The sequence below is a fragment of the Schistocerca piceifrons genome, chromosome 2, assembly GCF_021461385.2.
Source record: "Schistocerca piceifrons isolate TAMUIC-IGC-003096 chromosome 2, iqSchPice1.1, whole genome shotgun sequence".
Lineage (NCBI taxonomy): Eukaryota > Metazoa > Arthropoda > Insecta > Orthoptera > Acrididae > Schistocerca > Schistocerca piceifrons.
Genome location: NC_060139.1, coordinates 311,690,113 through 311,713,238, shown reverse-complemented (window position 1 = coordinate 311,713,238; position 23,126 = coordinate 311,690,113). Strand labels below are relative to the sequence as shown.

The 23,126-nt window shown below is 43.8% G+C and overlaps 1 protein-coding gene across 1 annotated transcript in view; it reads right to left on the bottom strand.

The window, feature by feature from the left end:
• The window catches only part of LOC124776644 (sialin), a 316,704-nt gene that overhangs the window by 216,078 nt on the left and 77,500 nt on the right, over positions 1 to 23,126 (bottom strand). Inside the window, exon 2 of the mRNA XM_047251732.1 lies at positions 16,258 to 16,460. Within this exon, the coding sequence (XP_047107688.1) occupies positions 16,258 to 16,460 (203 nt within the window). The remainder of the gene's footprint in view (positions 1 to 16,257; positions 16,461 to 23,126) is intronic.

Sequence of the window (23,126 nt, the reverse complement as noted above, 5' to 3'; positions counted from 1 at the left end):
CTTTAAGAAGTCTATTTTACTCTGAGTACTTTCGTGAATAGAAATATAATTTTAATAATTTTCCCCCGACTTATCCATACATGAAACAGCTATCCGTCCTTCAATCATTGCACATAACAAATACTGCACGAACAACCGAAGGTACATTTTGACTAAATGTAAACCAAACTTTTTTTAATAAGTCTTTATTTAACTACAGGCCCTGAGGCCTGGCGTCAGCGAGGCGTGGACGTGTCACTGACGGGATGTAAGCAATGCCCACTGCCGTTACATATCAACGAGAAATGGTCCTGTTACCGGAAAATTGCTACCTAATGGCGTGAGTTGAACGAAGTTGTAACTGCAACTCGTCATGAAGAAAAAAAGTTTCTCATGATCCGCGCAGCCAAAGAGTTGCAGCCATACGTTAAATATTTGAGTAGCAGTGTAGCATCAAATCGAAACTGGAATGTTTCGAAAATAATTCAAATTTTCGTAACATTTCCATTCAAACGTAAGCCTCAATATGGCAGATTTTGTGAGAGATGTTCAAAATATTAGGATACTTTTCCAAAATCAGATAGTCCGAAAATATTTCATAGCTGTAGACCAGAAGTTCCTCGTTACAGGGCACAGTTTCAGGCCATGTTATACCGACTTGCCCTTACAGAGAGGAACAAAAGATCCTCTCACGTACAGTGTGGCTTAATTAAACTGTCGCTACTTGAGAGGTCCCCCAGGAAAAACGATTCCTCGTAGGACAATAAAATCTTCGTGGTAACTTTTGGGCGGACATGTGGAAGACAAATGACGAATAAACCATTGAAGGAAAAGCACATTTTAATTCCACGTGAGAGGATTACATTTTATAATTGCGTACCACGTTTACGTTCCAAGTTACAAACGTTGCTCCGTGTGACGACAATCTACACCCCACTTAACCTCGAACCGCGCTACAGACTGCTCTACTGCTGACTGAAACATCTTGGGGGGGGGGGGGGGGGGGGTTGGCTGCCTCCCTTGCTAAGCTTATCTTCAACCTCCAACTTGTGTCAGTGCCCCACTGGTAAACCCTATCCCTTAGGTAACCCCACAGGCAGAATTCACACGGGTTCAAATCCGGTGATCTTGATAGCCGCTCAGTTCAAAAATCACTAGTTAACTGGAACTTCCGAATCACGTTCTTCAACCTCAGTGCGGAAAGAAGACTCCTCCGTACTCCTGCAATACGTCGATACTCGCGAAGAACAGCAGCACTATTTCTGTTGTTTTGATGAAACAGCTTTACAACTACAGCCCTGCGCAACTTGACACATGTTGAGTGTCTTCCAGCAGCGCCGAGTGGCCGTGCAGTTTGAGGCGTCATGTAAAGGATTGCGCGACCCCTCCCGCCGGAGGTCCGACTCCTCCCTCGGGCAAGGGTTTGTATGTTGTTCTTAGCATAAGTCAGTTTAAGTAGTGAGTAAGTCCAGGGACCGACGACCTCAGTAGTTTGGTCCCCTAGGAATTCACACACGTTTTTGAACTGTCTCCCAAAACCAAACTTCGCACGCCGATTTTCCAATACCGCTTCTGAGTGGTCACCTAAAACTTCTAAATCGATTTTGGAAATCTGCTTCTGGTTACCAGCTGCCCCATCCCACAATCTATTTTCGGTCCCATGTAAATACAACCGCTTTGAAACGTGCTTGAACTGTCAGCTTTAGTCTTGTTTTTACAAATTTTCGGCTATTAGTGCCGGAGTGGCTTTTTGTACAGTGAAGGATAAGTATAAATATCAGACTGAAGCTGTTTACATCTGGTATAAATGAAGAGATATAGCGATTGTGCGACGAAGCGTCATTCACCAACAGTGGTAACGTAAACCGGCATAATACGCGCTATTGGGCAACGGAAAATCCACGATGGCTGCGACAAGTGGAACATCAGCGACCTTGGCGGGTTAATGTATGGTGCGGCATTATGGGAGGAAGGATAATTGGCCCCCATATTATCGATGGCAATCTAAATGGTGCAATGTATGCTGATTTCCTATGTAATGTTCCTCCGATGTTACTACAAGATGTTTCACTTCATGACAGAATGGCGATGTACTTCCAACACGATGGATGTCCGACACATAGCTCGCGTGCGGTTGAAGCGGTATTGAATAGCATATTTGATGACAGGTGGATTGGTCGTCGAAGCACCATACCATGGCCCGCACGTTCACCGGATCTGATGTTCCCGGATTTCTTTCTGTGGGGAAATTTGAAGGATATTTGCTATCGTGATCCACCGACAACGCCTGACAACATGCGTCAGCGCATTGTCAATGCATGTGCGAACATCACGGAAGGCGAACTACTCGCTGTTGACAGGAATGTCGTTACACGTATTGCCAAATGCATTGAGGTTGACGGACACCATTTTGAGCATTTATTGCATTAATGTGGTATTTACAGGTAATCATGCTGTAACAGCATGCGTTCTCAGAAATGATAAGTTCACAAAGGTACATGTATCAAATTGGAACAACCAAAATAAAAAGTTCAAACGTACCTACGTTCTGTATTTTTATTTAAAAAACCTACCTGTTACCAACTGTTCGTCTAAAATTGTGAGCCATATGTTTGTGACTGTTACAGCGCCATCTATCACAAAGCGAAAAACGTGGTCCAACTAAAACATTCATATTTCTTTACGTGCTACACGAATATGGAATAAAAATGGGGGTTCCTATTTTAAAAAACGCAGTTGATATCCATCTGACCTATGACAGCGCCATCTAGGGGACCAACCATAGCGCCATCTGGTTTCTCCCTTCAAGCTATGCAAAAAATGGCTCTGAGCACTATGGGACTTGACATCTTAGGTCATCAGTCCCCTAGAACTTTGAACTACTTAAACCTAACTAACCTAAGGACATCACACACATCCATGCCCGAGGCAGGATTCGAACCTGCGGCCGTAGCAGTCCCGCGGTTCCAGACTGCAGCGCCTAGAACCGCACGGCCACCGCGGCCGGCCAAGCTATACAAGTTTCGTTCTTTGTAGTTTTTTCGTTTGACGCTTATTTCGTGAGATATTTGGCACGGTCACGATCAATGGACCACCCTGTATATAAAAAACTGAGTTAATGGCTCAACGACGAACTTGAACAAGCGTCATGGGACGTCCGCCCCGGACAAATAGAACAAACGATAACGAACAAACTGAGATCAACAAAAGAAAACGTGGTGATGGTGTTGGACTGATAAAGCCGGTGCGCCGTGTTCAAGACTCCATCGTGCCACTTTTATATATATATTTTTTTCTCAACGTTATGAACTGTCCGTCCGGTCATTGAAATGTTTGTTCTCTGTCTGTAGTCTTGGCAGTTGTCATACTATACAATTGTTATAGAACATGACTCATGTGGTAAGTATATGTTACCGTCGCAAGTAAATGTGACGAATAATGAGAGCAAGCGAGATACAACATAGACATCTCACAGAAATAAGAACAACAAATAAACGGATGTGAACAATGTTACAACAAAGGAATTCAAGAGTCAAAACTGCCAAAACGTAACGCAACTTCAAAAACGTTAAAAACGTATGTTTTGACAGAGCACAGAGAAACTGTGTGATTGTGAAACTGTTGCGTTCATTTGTTGCAGCTTATGTGAAAAACTATTATGTTTTCTTCTTGTCTCTGGGAGTGATCACATTCACATTCATACGAACACTTAAATCGGACGAGGAAGCATATCTGACTCACTTAGCAGTCATTCAAACGATTCCTATCATACGACACACGTACTGTCACTAGTACCGTGTACGACACACCAGACGTGTTCTCCGGTGGAGGTTTCGGTTGACTTGTCACGTTGTCATCAAACGTACGAGCGAGGTTTGAACACAGCTCGCCCGTATCGTAGTCCAACACCATAACCACTTCACCATAACGCCGCTGGTGTTTCCTGCTGCTCTATTTGTACTTCTTGTCCGTCGACCTTTCACTGTTTCTATTTTGCGTTTTCTCACAGCTCAGTACACCTTCTTCCTGTTTTTATGCTTGATGTGTGTTCAGTTTTTGAAGGGCTGTCCACTGGGACCTCTTACCACTAAATCTGAGGGGGGGGGGGGGGGGGGGGGATACAGCTGCAACGTCCACACTCTGAGACAGCAAGGCCTTTGATGCTACGCTAATTTTTTCTGGGTGTTTATACTGAATCTGAAAATGATACGATTATGTTTTCAAGCCATACAGCTACACTTCATACGTTACAGTTCTTAGCCTTAGGAATTACACTGTCAGAGTCTTAAGAAAGTCGAATCTCTTAAGTGTTATATGCTTCCTTATCTATCGGACCAACGCGTTGGATTCGGTGTCTTTCGCGTTACCTTGAAAGTAAGTACCTTACTACCGCAGCAGACTGACCAAACGATTTGTCAAGTTCACAACTATTCGGCAATACAGGGGTGTCTATTAATTAGCCTCTTAGCCTCTACACGGCCTTTAAGGACTACATTGAAACTGTGACTCGGTTATTTTTCGCACCGCATTATATACGCTACTCATAACTCATGCTCCGTGACAGCCCCGGCCAAAACGTTTGCTCACAAGTAGTCGATTTCGCTCTACATATTCAGTTACCTCCCCCCATGAACCATGGACCTTGCCGTTGGTGGGGAGGCTTGCGTGCCTCAGCGATACAGATAGCCGTACCGTAGGTGCAACCACAACGGAGGGGTATCTGTTGAGAGGCCAGACAAACGTGTGGTTCCTGAAGAGGGGCAGCAGCCTTTTCAGTAGTTGCAAGGGCAACAGTCTGGATGATTGACTGATCTGGCCTTGTAGCAATAACCAAAACGGCCTTGCTGTGCTGGTACTGCGAACGGCTGAAAGCAAGGGGAAACTACAGCCGTAATTTTTCCCGAGGGCATGCAGCTTTACTGTATGATTACATGATGATGGCGTCCTCTTGGGCAAAATATTCCGGAGGTAAAATAGTCCCCCATTCGGATCTCCGGGCGGGGACTACTCAAGAGGATGTCATTATCAGGAGAAAGAAAACTGGCATTCTACGGATCGGAGAGTGGAATGTCAGATCCCTTAATCGGGCAGGTAGGTTAGAAAATTTAAAAAGGGAAATGGATAGGTTGAAGTTAGATATAGTGGGAATTAGTGAAGTTCGGTGGCAGGAGGAACAAGACTTCTGGTCAGGTGACTACAGGGTTATAAACACAAAATCAAATAGGGGTAATGCAGGAGTAGGTTTAATAATGAATAGGAAAATAGGAATGCGGGTAAGCTACTACAAACAGCATAGTGAACGCATTATTGTGGCCAAGATAGATACGAAGCCCACACCTACTACAGTAGTACAAGTTTATATGCCAACTAGCTCTGCAGATGACGAAGAAATTGAAGAAATGTATGATGAAATAAAAGAAATTATTCAGATTGTGAAGGGAGACGAAAATTTAATAGTCATGGGTGACTGGAATTCGAGTGTAGGAAAAGGGAGAGAAGGAAACATAGTAGGTGAATATGGATTGGGGGACAGAAATGAAAGAGGAAGCCGCCTTGTAGAATTTTGCACAGAGCACAACATAATCATAACTAACACTTGGTTTAAGAATCATGAAAGAAGGTTGTATACATGGAAGAACCCTGGAGATACTAAAAGGTATCAGATAGATTATATAATGGTAAGACAGAGATTTAGGAACCAGGTTTTAAATTGTAAGACATTTCCAGGGGCAGATGTGGACTCTGACCACAATCTATTGGTTATGACCTGTAGATTAAAACTGAAGAAACTGCAAAAAGGTGGGAATTTAAGGAGATGGGACCTGGATAAACTAAAAGAACCAGAGGTTGTACAGAGATTCAGGGAGAGCATAAGGGAGCAATTGACAGGAATGGGGGAAATAAATACAGTAGAAGAAGAATGGGTAGCTTTGAGGGATGAAGTAGTGAAGGCAGCAGAGGATCAAGTAGGTAAAAACACGAGGGCTAGTAGAAATCCTTGGGTAACAGAAGAAATACTGAATTTAATTGATGAAAGGAGAAAATATAAAAATGCAGTAAGTGAAACAGGCAAAAAGGAATACAAACGTCTCAAAAATGAGATCGACAGGAAGTGCAAAATGGCTAAGCAGGGATGGCTAGAGGACAAATGTAAGGATGTAGAGGCCTATCTCACTAGGGGTAAGATAGATACCGCCTACAGGAAAATTAAAGAGACCTTTGGAGATAAGAGAACGACTTGTATGAATATCAAGAGCTCAGATGGAAACCCAGTTCTAAGCAAAGAAGGGAAAGCAGAAAGGTGGAAGGAGTATGTAGAGGGTCTATACAAGGGCGATGTACTTGAGGACAATATTATGGAAATGGAAGAGGATGTAGATGAAGATGAAATGGGAGATACGATACTGCGTGAAGAGTTTGACAGAGCACTGAGAGACCTGAGTCGAAACAAGGCCCCCGGAGTAGACAATATTCCATTGGAACTACTGACGGCCGTGGGAGAGCCAGTCCTGACAAAACTCTACCATCTGGTGAGCAAGATGTATGAAACAGGCGAAATACCCTCAGACTTCAAGAAGAATATAATAATTCCAATCCCAAAGAAAGCAGGTGTTGACAGATGCGAAAATTACCGAACTATCAGCTTAATAAGTCACAGCTGCAAAATACTAACACGAATTCTTTACAGACGAATGGAAAAACTAGTAGAAGCCAACCTCAGGGAAGATCAGTTTGGATTCCGTAGAAACACTGGAACACGTGAGGCAATACTGACCTTACGACTTATCTTAGAAGAAAGATTAAGGAAAGGCAAACCTACGTTTCTAGCATTTGTAGACTTAGAGAAAGCTTTTGACAATGTTGACTGGAATACTCTCTTTCAAATTCTAGAGGTGGCAGGGGTAAAATACAGGGAGCGAAAGGCTATTTACAATTTGTACAGAAACCAGATGGCAGTTATAAGAGTCGAGGGGCATGAAAGGGAAGCAGTGGTTGGGAAGGGAGTGAGACAGGGTTGTAGCCTCTCCCCGATGTTGTTCAATCTGTATATTGAGCAAGCAGTAAAGGAAACAAAAGAAAAATTCGGAGTAGGTATTAAAATTCATGGAGAAGAAATAAAAACATTGAGGTTCGCCGATGACATTGTAATTCTGTTAGAGACAGCAAAGGACTTGGAAGAGCAGTTGAATGGAATGGACAGTGTCTTGAAAGGAGGATATAAGATGAACATCAACAAAAGCAAAACAAGGATAATGGAATGTAGTCTAATTAAGTCGGGTGATGCTGAGGGAATTAGATTAGGAAATGAGGCACTTAAAGTAGTAAAGGAGTTCTGCTATTTGGGGAGCAAAATAACTGATGATGGTCGAAGTAGAGAGGATATAAAATGTAGGCTGGCAATGGCAAGGAAAGCGTTTATGAAGAAGAGAAATTTGTTAACATCCAGTATCGATTTAAGTGTCAGGAAGTCATTTCTGAAAGTATTCGTATGGAGTGTAGCCATGTATGGAAGTGAAACATGGACGATAAATAGTTTGGACAAGAAGAGAATAGAAGCTTTCGAAATGTGGTGCTACAGAAGAATGCTGAAGATTAGATGGGTAGATCACATAACTAATGAGGAAGTATTGAATAGGATTGGGGAGAAGAGAAGTTTGTGGCACAACTTGACCAGAAGAAGGGATCGGTTGGTAGGTCATGTTCTGAGGCATCAAGGGATCACCAATTTAGTATTGGAGGGCAGCGTGGGGGGTAAAAATCGTAGAGGGAGACCAAGAGATGAATACACTAAGCAGATTCAGAAGGATGTAGGTTGCAGTAGGTACTGGGAGATGAAAAAGCTTGCACAGGATAGAGTAGCATGGAGAGCTGCATCAAACCAGTCTCAGGACTGAAGACCACAACAACAACAACATATTCAGTTAACTGATGTCCGCACCATAATGCAGATTGATCTTTGACATGGTTAAAGGAACTAAGCGATACGCAATCTTTACATCACAATGATTTCCAAAACAATCTTTCATTGTTTTAACATAACAAACGCTTCTCCTATGTGATCGATTTTACTGAATTTTGAATTTTTCCTTCCCATTTTAATTCTTCCTCTCTTTTCCTTATTTTTAATTCCGGCGGCATCAAACCCTCGGGGACACTGGCCCGGTTGTAGCTGCCTACTTGCACCCCTGCTATTATCGCTCGATAATTTTCCTAATTATGTGATGACTATTTTCCGGCTATCGTCTTAGAGTAAAACAACATACTGCCGTGGCGCAGTTTTCAACAATATAGGAGTCTCCGTAGCGGTCCACACCGTTGCTCAGCAACAGTCTGAGACGAGGCGAATGGCGAACAACGCGAATGTGTCCGTCCCCGGTCAACAAAATATTAGGAAAACCGTGAAATGCAGTAACAGAACGGAGCAACGGTAGCAGTCACAAGGTAAGCTATCATCAAACATCGGCCTCCCGCCTATCTGTGGCACCCAAAACACAGCAGTCATATCGACTGCATGTTCCTGTGATAATTTCCAAAAATGATTGCCTATCGCAGTTGGAGGGCTCCAAACGATACAATCGGAGATGCGATAGTACATCGATTATGGAAGTCTCGTGGCGCACTTTATGCTAAATTATTTGTGATCGTCGTTTTTACCAGTTTTACGTTGTTTCTCAGTTCGAGTACATTACATTCCCGCCGTAATTGTTTGTGATTCCATTGGGAAATGGACACAGTTTCTCTTCATAGCGAGTGTAATGTGTGCAGCTTCTCAAGTTTCTTCTGCGGATTGCCACACATGGAAAAATCTAATTCCATGTCCAGTATAGACAAATGTTTGACTTTTGTCGGAAATATGGACTTCTGCCGGACGACGAAAGGAGGGACTGTGTTGACTGTGGTGGTGCGAAGTCTGTGAAACTGCATTTCATTGCGGACTTCCGGAAAGCGAACCAGCATCAGGAAAAATACGTGGTTCGAGTCCTATACATTATCGATTCGATTCAGACTAGCGTAATTCTTGTGTCGTGCTGGACTGGAGATTATACGTAGCAAGCCACAGCATCAGAAACTGAGTTATCGGCAATTACCGTGTGTGACTACTTCGGGTTTTGCCGAGAAGTGTGCTCCGTGATAGTGACAAATGACAGTGTGCCAATTGGTGGACCGAATAAAATAGCAGAAGTAGACGAGTCTCATATTGCTAGACGAAGGACGACCTTCTAAAAGTGAAGTAGATCATATTTGGGTTTTTGGTGGGATACAAAGGGAGTCACGCAAGTGTTTCGTTGTGAGGGTATTGTCCTGAGACAAGGTGACGTTAGCGGGTCTCATAAAACATTTCATACTGCCTGGAACAAAAGTCATCACAGACGGGTTTCAGTCGTATCAGACTCTCAAAGCTGAAGGATTCGAGCACGAATTCGTGAACCACTCTGTCGAGTTTGTCTCTTCTGATGACGCCAGTGTCCATACCCAGAATATAGAACGGCTGTGGAAGTCTGTCAAGTCTACCATAAAAAGAGAAGGGTGTCGAGGACAGAGAGACGAACTGTATTTGTTCCAGTACCTATACTTTCACAACTTGCGTTTGCTAGGGAAAGTCGACGCATGCGACACTCTGCCGATATTCCTGCTCGATATTGGCAGAGTTTACCCTGGGTACGGGGAAAAAGGAATTGTCCCTGCAGCTTATACATCACGCGGACTGTCACAAGACGATAACACCGACGACGAGTAAGGTAAGTCGTCTCCTTTCAATTTACAAGTGCTTCTGTAACGCATTTCTTTTTTCGTTCTGTATTGACATACTCGTAACGCGCGCCACGAGACCTCCATAATCGATTTACTATCGCAACTTCGATATGTATCATTTGCAGCCCTCCAGCTTCGATAGGCAACCACTCTTGGAAATTACCGTTCCTGCAGACGCATAACAAACTCCAACAGGCATGGATGTTAAATGAATATGGAGATCTTCGACATGGGACGTTTACATTCACAGGACTTTTGCACTAGTATGTTCTGCAGACATGATTAGCATTTCAGTCACCTCGGTACAGTATGCGTCGTGTTGCCTAGTAGGCATAGGGTCCGCCATGGGCCCTCATAACTTGTTCCATGCGTCATGGCATCGACGCATATAAGGCGCGAGTGACGTCCTGCGGTATAGCCATCCATGCTGCATTCACCTGGTTCCAAAGTTCATATGTGGTGGTTGGCACTGGGGCACAGCGCTGCACCCATCGTTTCACATCCCACAAATTTTTGATTGGCGCCAAGTCTGGTGATCTGGCGCGCCAGGGCAAAAGGCAGACACCCTGTGACACCAAGAAGACACATGTTCGTGCAGCTGCATGTGACCGTGTAATTCTTGCTGAAAAATGGCGTCTCGAGTGTTGTGCAGAAAGGGTATGGCTAAGGGTCGCAGCATGTCTTTCACGTAAGTTATTCTGGCCACAGTGCCCCGGACACGCACCAACTGTGATTTGTGGTTATACCCAATAGCAGCCCGCACCGTAAGGCCTTGAGTTGGCACTGCATGTAGCCGGCCGGAGTGGCCGAGCGGTTCTAGGCGCTTCAGTCTGGAACCGTTCGACCGCTACGGTCGCAGGTTCGAATCCTGCCTTGGGCATGGATGTTTGTGATGTCCTTAGGTTAGTTAGGTTTAAGTAGTTCTAAGTTCTAGGGACTGACCATCTCAGCTGTTAAGACCCATAGTGCATGTCTTGTGCGAACGCAGTCACTGTGATGCCGCTCCCCCTGTCTGCAGCAACCCAAAATGCGGCCATCATTTTCAAACAAAAGAACCTGGATTCGTTCGAAAACACTATCTGATACCATTCCTGTGCCCAGTAACGTCGTTCCTTACTCCATTGGCGTCCAGCATGTTTCTGCACATTCGTCAAAGGTAAGAGAAGAAGTGGACGACGCGCACTAAGCCATGCCGTAATAAACGGCGACGCTTCTCACGCCTGATAGTGTACGATGTGTTCCACTGTGTTCCACTGCTGCGCCAGAGCCGAGGAGATCGCAGATTTGTCCTGCAGTGCCAGTCGGATGAGGTATCGATCTTCTCGGGAGGGGTGGGGGTCTGGATGGTGCGACCTGACCCATCTCCTCGTGTTCTACGACTTTCCGTGAACCATTCTGCACATCCATTACACTGCCGAAACACTTCGTCCAACACGAGCAGCAATTTCCTGACATCCTCTTATGCCAATAACGCGCTCCCTTTTAAACTCACTGATTTAACGGTACGGTTGGCGTATTATGTCTGCGAGGCATCCTGCATGTCTGCTGAAGTCACACCGATCGATTACCTTCGGTTTATAGCGACAGCGCGAGCCACAGGCACATTTGACCGACAGGTGGTGTTGCGCCGCGATTGCGATGTTGTCCTTGAGTCCGCGCGCCGACATGGTTCAAATGCTAATAATTTCTGCAAAACATACTAATGTATATGTCCTGTGAATACGAAAGTTCTATCTCTACTCGTTCACAGTTTTCTGTTTTTTTCTAAACATGAGTACATTTTTATAAGAAATTCTGAGGATTATCGACGAATTTCAAACATTACGCTATATTATATGCCAGAAATTAATTTGTGTTTTAAATAAGCGACAGCAGATATTGACTTGAAATTGTTGTCTTTTCTTTCATACAGTTAAATGAGTGAGTCTTTGCGCCAGTGCTGTTCGTATCCTAAATCGCTGGGCAGTGGACCCACATTTTGACTTCTCGTTTCCTAACTCTCAGTCGGTAGACATCGAAGGAATTCGAGTTGCCAATATGTTGATTGTTCTCGCTGCAAACGATAGGACTATATGATACTGTGCGTATTAGTCATAAAGCTACAGACGCAAGTTTTTGATGCTGTGTTACATTTCAGTGATAAGTAATTTACAGCAGTGGGTATCATTTGTACCTGACCTCTTACGCTATTGTGTGTCCCCTGTTCTGGCACAACGAGTATCAATCGTTCACTCTGAGAAGACTCTCGGATTAGTGACTGGGGGCACTAGCTGTACCGAAAGAATTCGAAAGACTGTGTATGATTTCGGACTGATATTCGCTTGTTTCAGGTCGTTACCAAACCAAAAGTTCAAATGAAATGAGCGTATGGCATCGTTGGCCGAGAGACCCCCTATTCAGGGAAATTCGGTCGCCAAGGGCAAGTCTCATTACATTCGACACCACATTGGGCGATTTGCTGATGAAGACACAACACCCAGTCCCCGAGTGGAGAAAATCTCCAACTCGGCCAGGAATCGAACCAAGGCCCGCTTGCATGGGAGGCGAGCACGTTACCACCCACCTAAGCAAACGGACAGTTCAAATGAAAGAGTCATACAATAAAAACAAAACTCAAAATTTCCATTTAGCTCAAAAAACTTATTTAAAAACATTCAGGAATACTAAGGAAGAACCGGTATATTTAGCTTTTTTTTCATCAGGAAACCAATTAGTGTCAGGCTGCCAAGCAACAACTGAAGCGAGTGACGCTAAAGTGCGCGTCATTTATGACGGCGGCCGAGTTTAGGTTCGTTCTGCGCATCTGACGTCACAAAACACAGTTAGCCAATAAACAGAGAACGACGTTGCCTGAGCTCGACTGCAGTGCAGAGCACGGACGAGTGTCTTCAGTTTTAGAAACGTTCAGTAATACATAAAGTAATTGAACAAAAGCAATGCCTTGATAGCAGACTTTCTTTTATAGACAGTTTGGAAAAAGCAATCTTTATACCAATTGCTTCATATTCGATGAATTAATTAAACCAAACAAGCAATAAACCTCCTAATTCAGGCGATAGCAAGGAAATTCATTCTTACTAACGGCTTTTTCGCAATAAAGAACAGTGGTAATTGTTTATTTCCTATTGCACTTCAACGAAACATGAGTAATTCATTGTCATACCAACAGTGCCTGTTGGTATTTTGCGTGATATTTTAAAGTCCTCCGAGAAATGTATTAAATGACGAGCTGTGTTAGCGTAATGATTAAAGTGTATGGCTGCTAAGTGCAAGGTTCTGAGTTCAAACCTTGTTCAGTGCTTAATATTTTCTTTATTCAAAAACAATATCGAAGTGTCTTACTTCATGAATTTTATTTGTTTGAATGTAATTTTTTGAAATTTCTAGTGGCAACTAAAATTGACCATAAGGAAAGTATACGCTATGGACTGTTACCTCTGCAAACTCTTCAAAATTTCGTGCAATGGTTTACTACATCTAATGCTGCACAATAACTGCTTTGAACATCGAAACAAAATTAAGTCATTTATGGGGGGAAGGTATCAGTCAAGAAGATGTGAAACAATCAAATTTTTGGGCCAAATAGCTTTTGTGAAATCGAATGATAAAGTGTGTCAAAGCAGTCGAAACACCATGTGTCTGCACAGGCGAGCAGTGCAATGATGACAAAATCGCGCACAGTGCGGATGCGGGGAGCACGTCTCTGTAGCAGCGAAAGGGTTAATGCGGCCGTAGTGGCTTTACTTCATAAACTGCGCGCTCCCCCCTAAACGGAAGTTTGCGAACTATACTATGGCGCTGCTTCTCTTGGCGCGTACAACTGGCAACGCAGCAATCTCCCGCGTCTGGGTGGGCATGCGCGAACCGCCAAGATAAAAGAATTAAACTATAGTGCTCCACAGCAAAGTGACAGAAATCTCTAAGTTAATAGTTACACCTGATCTCTGTAGAGGTCAGTCGAGTGCACTGCCTTGAGACGGGAGATTCTCTTCAGGGGAAATCGTCCTAATTTTGGGCACTTCCCTCTGCTCCTCCCCAGTCCAGTGCACAACTCATCAAAAGAAGACACATATCTTTTAAAGTACTTAACACATGGTGATGGGTTTTCCCTTAATATCTGTATATAAAAGGCAACGTCCTGACTCACTGACTCATCATCGCCCAGCCGAAACTACAAAGGATAGAAACTTCAAATTTGCAGTGGGTGTTGATCTTATGCTGTAGGCGTCGGTTAAGAAGGGGGTGAAATAGAGGATGAAATATTTTTTGAAAATATGTCGCTATTAAGGCAATTTTGAAGCCAGATCTATGAAAATTGGTATTTGACTTATCGGTTGGAAAAAAACCACATGTTTCAGTGTTTTTCGAAATTCATCCCCTAAGGAAGTGGAATAGGGGATGAAAAGTTATATGAAATTATTAAATATGAATGCCTTTTCAAAGCTCAATCTACGGAAATCTGTATTGACATCTCTGTTAGAAAAAAAATTCTCTCTTTTTAGAAATTCAACCTCTAAGATTGTGGAACAGCGGATGAAATCTTTTAAGAAAATATTTGGTTCTATTAAAAAAAGCTAAATCCATGAAAAATTGGTATATCACTTGTGAGTTAGATATAAAGAAATATATGTTAGGTGACGAATGTTCCTAAGGAAATATCACCACAAGAACACAAAATGTTTGATTAACAAAAACCTTGGATTCCGGCTACCAGGCTCACTTTTTCGTCAGAAGTACATTCGGAAAAGACCATGCTTCAGAAGCCTTAATTAGCGTGAAAAAACCAAATCAAGCTATTTAACAGTCACGGCGACAAACTAATTTTGTCAGAACAGCATAGCACAAGAAATGGCTCATTAATACATTAATTTTTCAATAGATTTAATATATGTTAATAAAATTATTTTAGATGTAATTACTACGCAAACTCGAGCGAAGCAGCGGGCGATAAGCTTAGAAATTGTAAGAAATATATCCGTATTTTTCACCAGTTGGTGGGACTGGATAAATCCAGTACTTCCAATAACGTCGTTAAGTCAGCATTTTATGCCCGCTGAAGATTTATCAGAAAGAATCGTTTTTGGTTTGATTTGTTACAGTTAAACATCAGTTGATATCGGCTGTTGAAGCCTTTTGGAATTCGTAATATCAAACAGATAGACGCAGACGACATGTATCAACTTCAATATAGTGGGTAAACGTATAGATTCTGAGGTCACCGTTTGACATCCTTCGTTCTGCAAGTATTTTTTCATGCTTTTTAAAAGATTATGGGAGTTTCTTATTATTGTGATAGAAGTAGACTGATGAACCAAAACATTATGATGACCATCTTCTTAACAGCTTGCTTGTTCGTCTTTGGAACGAAATACACCACTGATTCTATCAGGGATCCGATAGTATATTGGTAGTACTGTGGAGGTTAGCAGGGTTCTGGCTCCGGGGCACGGACAACTATATTGCTGAAAGATGACATCGCCGGCGGGGAAGACACCAATCATGAAGAGATGTAGATGCTTCGCAGATGTCAGCGTGTTTTCGACTACTACCACAAGTCCCATGCGAGCGCAGCAGAATGTCTACGATAGCATATACCGCTGGCAACTAGCCTGCGTCCGTGGCGCACTTCACGTTTCGAGCCGCCGTTAACCTCGATGACGGCGTTTGTGGAGACGACCATCGACCTAGCGTAGCAAAAACGTGGTTCACCCAAAGAGCCAACACGTTTCCATTCATCGACGGGCGAATCCTGATATCCTGTGTCCACTGCAATCATAACTGAAGATGTAAACATGTCAACACGTGGTGGTGGTCTGCTGAGGAGCTCCACATTGGAGTTCCGTGTTCAACAATGTACTATAAACGGAGTGTTCCGAAACCTTGTGCGTGCACCAGCATTGTGCTCTTATGGCAGAGATGACACAGACCTACATCTATCGGACTTTATAGAGCAGATCCACGTTCTGTGTATAATCGTGGATGTCCAACCATTTAGCGCCTAGCGACGTTTTCGAGATACTCGTTAACGGACTGATCCCCCGTCCGTGTCTGCTCCGCTTACATACTTTCGTTACCGCTTCACTGGCCCGCAACACCACCAGGGGGCATCAACGTCGCGATGGGCAATGGTCAGAATGTCTTGGCTTATGAGTGTGTGTCCTACTATATTCGATGTTGCGCGTAAATAAGAGCAATCTCCTTTCAGGAGTGAATTTGTTCGCTTTTGTGAAGATGCCATGGACGTGGTCCAATGAACTGCATGATTGCTGCCTGTCACTGGCTGATCACACGCAGTACATTACAGGGGATGCTGGGGACTCTGCCTATTTCACCACTCCCAGCAGGCCTCGCGCTGTCTCTCAAGCTAGATTGTGGGGATAATAGCTATTTTAAGCGTGTTGGTTGTTTGCGCAGCGTTCCGTGCGACGCGCCAGCTCGTTTCTGAGCGCGTACGGGGCGTTCCACGACGAGAAACACGTCACGTGTGAGGAAGACTTAACGTAGCGACTGTGCTGGATGTCTTACCTCTGATGAGGCGTGAACGTCGGGATCATCCGGGCACTCATGGCCGGAGGTGGCGGAGCCGTTGGGGTGCTGCACCCCCTGCATTATGTACGTCTGGTTGACCATCGCCACGATACACACGCTCAGGTTCACCTTCAGCCCATAGATGATGGCGAACGACACCGCTGCTAGCACGGCGAACAGGTACCGGGCCTTGAAAAAACCTGTGGACAAAACAGAAACAGTCAAATGGTTCTGAGCACTATGGGGCTTAACATCTGAGTTCATCAGTCCCCTAGAACTTAGAACTACTTAAACCTAACTAATCTAAGGACATCACATGCCCGAGGCAGGATTCGAACCTGCGGCCGTAGCGGTCGCGCGGTTCCACACTGCCGTAGACACTGGCGAGCAGATTGATGCCGTATTCCTGGACTTCAGGAAGGCATTTGATACGGTTCCGCACTTACGTTTAGTGAAAAAAATACGAGCTTACGGAATATCGGACCAGGTTTGTGATTGGATTCAGGATTTCCTAGAAGAAAGAACACAACATGTCATTCTTAACGGTTCAAAATCTGCAGATGTAGAGGTAATTTCGGGAGTACCGCAGGGAAGCGTGATAGGACCTTTATTGCTTACAATATACATAAATGACTTAGTTGACAACATCGGTAGCTCCGTGAGGCTATTTGCAGATGACACGGTTGTCTACAAGAAAGTAGCAACATCAGAAGACTCGTACGTACTCCAGGAGGACCTGCAGAGGATTAATGCATGGTGCGACAGCTGGCAGCTTTCCCTAAACGTAGATAAATGTAATATAATGCGCATACATAGGGGCAGAAATCCATTCCAGTACGATTATGCCATAGGTGGTAAATCATTGGAAGCGGTAACGACCGTAAAATACTTAGGAGTTACTATCCGGAGCGATCTGAAGTGGAATGATCACATAAAACAAATAGTGGGAAAAGCAGGCGCCAGGTTGAGATTCATAGGAAGAATTCTAAGAAAATGTGACTCATCGACGAAAGAAGTAGCTTACAAAACGCTTGTTCGTCCGATTCTTGAGTATTGCTCATCAGTATGGGACCCTTACCAGGTTGGATTAATAGAAGAGATAGACATGATCCAGCGAAAAGCAGCGCGATTCGTCATGGGGACATTTAGTCAGCGCGAGAGCGTTACGGAGATGCTGAACAAGCTCCAGTGGCGGACACTTCAAGAAAGGCGTTACGCAATACGGAGAGGTTTATTATCGAAATTACGAGAGAGTACATTCCGGGAAGAGATGGGCAACATATTACTACCGCCCACATATATCTCGCGTAATGATCACAACGAAAAGATCCGAGAAATTAGAGCAAATACGGAGACTTACAAGCAGTCGTTCTTCCCACGCACAATTCGTGAATGGAACAGGGAAGGGGGGATCAGATAGTGGTACAATAAGTACCCTCCGCCACACACCGTAAGGTGGCTCGCGGAGTATAAATGTAGATGTAGATGTAGAAGCGCCTAGAACCGCTCGGCCACCCCGGCCGGCCCACAGACATAGTCCCACAACTCTGCAACTACACTTGTTTCGGTAGTTAATCCTTAAGATGGTCTTCTAATGAGCAAAATACAGGTGTACACTGTATCACACCAGCTCAGTTTGAAGTGCTCCTAGCAAATAGGACGGCATGTTCTTCTAATAATTTCCGGGTATTCAGCCGGATCCCGTAGACATTCTGCCACGATATTTCGGCCCAGAGACGTCCGGCCATCATCAGGTGTCATACTGCCTGCGGATAAGGGTAACGCCACAGTTCTGCTGACAAGAGAAGCCTACAACGAGAAGATATATAGTCAGATAAATGATTCTACGTACCGCAGAATTGAAAAGGACCCAACAAGCCGAATATCAAGGAAAACTGCTATCCTTTTGAATGACTGTTCTCTACGTGGAAAAGTTATCAAGAGATTGAGACCACACAATGCAGTACCACCAAGACTCTATGGTCTTCCCAAGATACACAAGGATGGTGCCCCACTACGATTAATAGTGAGTAATATTGGTGCTGCGACCTATTCTACAGCAAAATATCTGGCCTCACTACTAAAGCCGTATGTGGGTAAGTGTTGCCACCATATACGTAATTCCGAGGATTTTGTCAGTCGCTTGAAAGAAGTTAAGCTTAGCAGCTCGGATTTATTAGTCAGCTTCGATGTGGTCTCGCTTTTTACCAAAGTGCCTTTAATGGAATCGTTACATCTTATTGGTAACTTATGCAGTGCAGAAATGACGGCCTTGTTTGAACATATACTCTCCTCAACGTACTTTTTATTCAATGACGAATTCTTTGAACAAACAGACGGCGTCGCCATGGGGAACCCTTTGTCCCCTGTGGTAGCTAATCTCTTCATGGAAGACTTTGAGGAGAAAGCACTTGAGTCTGCTGTTTTAAAGCCTATGGTCTTCTGGCGGTACGTAGATGATACTTTTGTTTTATGGGCTCATGGCAGACATGAACTGGAGAAATTCCTTCATCACTTAAACTCATTATATGAGAATATCAAATTCACGATGGAGATTGAAAAAGATGGCACTTTACCTTTTCTGGACGTGCTAGTACGCCGTAAAAATGATGGGTCACTAGGACATTCTGTGTACAGGAAACCGACTCACACAGATCTGTATCTCCAGGCGTCAAGCTGCCATCACCCAGCACAAACAGCCGGTGTTCTCAGTACCTTAATACATCGAGCGCATGTAATATCAGATGATGAAAACCTCCATGAAGAATTAGAACACTTGGTGAAGGTTTTTAAAGAGAATGGCTACACTTCACGCCAAATAAGGAAGGCCATGCGCAACTGTCATAACAAGAAGCAACGCACTGAGGACGCTGATGACGACTTTAAATCAACTGCGTTCCTTCCATACGCTGGGAATGTGTCGTCAAAAATAGGCAGATTACTCAAGAAAAATAAAATCAAGGTTATCTTCCGTCAACCAGCAAAGAACCGTGCCCTGGTTGGATCCATTAAAGACGATCTACAACTGAAGAAAGCGGGCGTCTGCAAAATTCCCTGTGAATGTGGCTCTGCATATATTGGCCAGACGACAAGAACTGTCCATGAACGATGTACGGAACATGAAAGATACACCCGTCTGCGGCAACCGTCAAAATCGGCAGTGGCAGACCACTGTATTTCTTTGGGACATTCAATGGAATACAATGGAACAAAAATTTTAGCTCCGGTTTCCGGATTTTGGGATTCCGTAATCGAAGAATCAGTGGAAATACGTCTTGCCGATAATCTTATAAATCGTGACAACGGCTTTCAGCTGGATAAAAATTGGAATCCTGTTATTAAAATTATACAATCACAGCGGAATCGACAGCGTCATTCGATACTCAATGACTAGATGATCTTTTACTTTCACCACTGAGGGCTGCACGTACAATTCGGCTATGCCGCGCATGTCAACACCTGACGCATGCGCTGTAGGATGCCAGTACATTTCGCATGCGCGAGATTCGGCATAAATACCGCGACTGCAACTGGGCTCTTCAGTAGTTGTGTACTCACCTGATGATCGCCGGACGTCCTTGGGCCGAAATATCGTGGCAGAAAGTCGACGGGATCCGGCTGCATACCCGGAAATTATTAGCAGAAGAAATACGCCGGGAAAATTTCAGAAGTCACAGGACGGCATGTTGTTCTTAGCAGAGAGAAGACTCCTGACGTCAAAGTAGATGAAATGTTACACAGGGTGAACAATCGTTAATGCAACTGGCTGCTGTGCCCGCGACGCAAGTGACAGGAAGTCCGCGGTAACTATAGTATGGTTTGTCGCGTAAGTTATTTCTAACATACATAACGCAAACACTTCAAAAGAAAACTGCTCACGTATATTATGCAAGGAGGCGCTGTTACTGCCTCCCTTCTTTGATTAGGAAATGGCTCATTCCTTCTGACAAACGGCAGCAATTTTTTGGCGAATGTTAAGTTTTACGTTCATGTACACTGTGTGAATTTTTTCTTTCAGCGTCTCCCCCCCTCCCTCAGAGATAACGATCGCAGGGTATTAAACTGGATGAACTAGGAGGCTATATATTATTAGTGATAACTCTATCTTGATAAGACGTCACGAATTTCCTGCAGTGAGAAGTTGGCTGTATGTGCCGTCGCAGAGTTCTGCTGAAAAGTCGCGAATGCATGTTCTCTCTCAGTTAATTTACCAAAAGAGACCACGAAATGTATTCCACATGTCTCACTGTTAATTGTTTCCTGGGACAAAATAGCGTCTATTATTCTCTCTCCGTTAACAGCGCACTACATTCCTATTGTTTGATCATGCAGGGGTGTCTCGCGTATTACATTAGGCTTTTCAGAACTCCAATAACGGTCATTTTGTGAATAACGTATCCACGTAGGGTCGACCATGGTTTGTCCAAAAAGAAAGTTAGGTGAGGGTCAATTTCTTTGTCATGCACCTTATTGAAAATCCATTCAGAAAACCGCAGACTTCTTGCAGGCTCACCTGGTTTAAGTTCTTGCACTGCAGTTACTTAAAGGGCTGTAACTTCAGTAACTTTGTAACCGTTTGAACAGCGCCATATGAAATTCCCATTTGCTGACAAAGACGTCGAAAGATTTTCTAGACCTTTCCAGAACATACCCAATGTCATCCTGACTTTCTTCTGTGAGTACCGTATGAGGCCGTCCATATCTTCTGTCAAAAACACTTCCCGTTTCACGAAACTTATTTATCAATCGATGAATCGTACTCTGATTCTTCTTGAAATAATCTCCATACCGCATGTGTTGATTTCGTATGCACGTATGAATCACACATCAATACTCTTTAGTGAATAGAATTCTTGTATTTTGCCATTTCATTTGAAACAGTTTCATGCAATACACCGTACCGCATCACCTAACAAACACGCAACGGAGGGGAAATATACTCCCTGCTGGCGAGGAAAAAAATCCCCGCCAGGCGGTTGCGTTAAGGACTGATCAGACTTTAGAACAATTACTGTTCACGATGTGCGGTTAGTCATAAAATTTTAAGTATCATAAAGAAAAAATAAAGTTACGCAATTAAATTTTTGTTGATTTCGATGAGCATGTCTGCAGCCAAGGTAGGCCTTGAAGTCTCCGCGTCGCAATACAGTAGCCCAAGACTACAGGAGCCGAATGAAAGCCCTCTGCTGAAGAGGAGTATCGAGCGGTAATTCGGTTTCTGTATTTCATGGGGAACGATGCTACAACAAATCATTCTGAGTTGATGAAATTACACGCTAACAGTGCATCATCATATAAGACAGTAGTTAGGTGGTACAGGCGCTTCCAGTACGGTCAAACAAGTCTGGAGTATCTTAAGAAATGGCAGACCTGGTGCTCGAAGACTGGTGGATCACAGTCAGAACTAAAGTTGAAAGAGTGAAAAATCAGTCATGGGCCAAACGTCTTCCACGCCACCCACACAATTTCGTGAATGCTAGCCATTCAAAAAGCCCGCGGAACCGCGGCAGCGGCGGAAATGTTCCCTGTATCGGGCCAGTCATTAGCGTACTAATCATTACTGAGAAGTGCTGGACATATCAATACGCCTCTGAGGCAGAGGAGCAAAGCATTCAGTGGAAACGTGTGGCTTCATCACCGCCGCAAAAGGTGAGTACACAACTACCGTCGGGAAACGTTTTTCTAGGTGTGTTTGGAGACGGCCATGGTGTGGTACTTACATTGTACTCGTAAGGGGCACACCGTAACAAGAACAAAATACCAAAATCTCTCGATAAGGATTGGGAGGCTGCGAAGACGAAGCGTTGCAAAAGGCTGCCCATGTTCCACGACAATGCCCCACCTCTTAAAGTAGATGTTATTAATAAAAAGCAGCTTTGATGTTAAACATTTAAGATAACTGTTCTTCAATATTTGAAAGCTGTAGGACGCGTCTTAGTGGATATGTTTTCACGAATAGTTACACTGATTCACGAGGAAGGACTCTGTACATAATTTATAAATAATTCGTGCAAACTGGCTGAATTATGATGAATTAAAGTTCCCAGCGATGTTTTTCTGTCTGTGTTGTAAAAGTTAATATGGGGAACTACTGTAGGTGTTTTTATACGGTTTTCACTAGTCGACAGACTGATTCACGAGAAAGGTTTGTGTCCACAATTTATTATCACTACACCAGACAACTCGTCTGGCCATGGATACGGCGGTGTGCTGAAAAGTAATGACTGTGACTTTTTCTTCTGTTTTCAATATCGATTGACTTTTTCTTCTGTTTTCAGTATCGGTCGACTTTCCACTGGACTGATGCATATTGCAATTCTCTATCGCTGCAGGGCTCCGAAATGTAACGTGTAACATGGCTGTGTGTAACGTAACGATGTCGATACGTCAGAAACAGCGTTCTGTAATCGAGTTTCTAACCGCAGAAAACGTGCCTCCAATTAAAATCCATAGAATAATGAAAGCTGTGCACGGTGATGACATCAGTAATGTGCGACGATGGGTTGTTCGTGCTCCTAATGAAGGAAACAGTAGTGCTAACCTCAACGTGTGTGACAGAGCTTGGAGTGGACAACCGCGTACGGCAAGCGACGAGACTCATTGGAATTGGGTTGATGAATTCATTAGAGAAAATCGTCGTATAAAACAGACACAGCCTACCAGGAGAGCGTCCAAAGACCATCGTTGCAGACCTGCAGTACAGAAAACAGTGTACGCCTTGGGAGTTTTGAATGTTCACTCGTGAAGTAAAACAGAGGAGATAGGACATCTGTCAACAATTTCTTTTGCGTTTTGAGCGTGATGGGTTCCTTAAGAACATAAGTAACAGGTGATGAAAGCTATGATCACCATTTTGACCCCGAAAA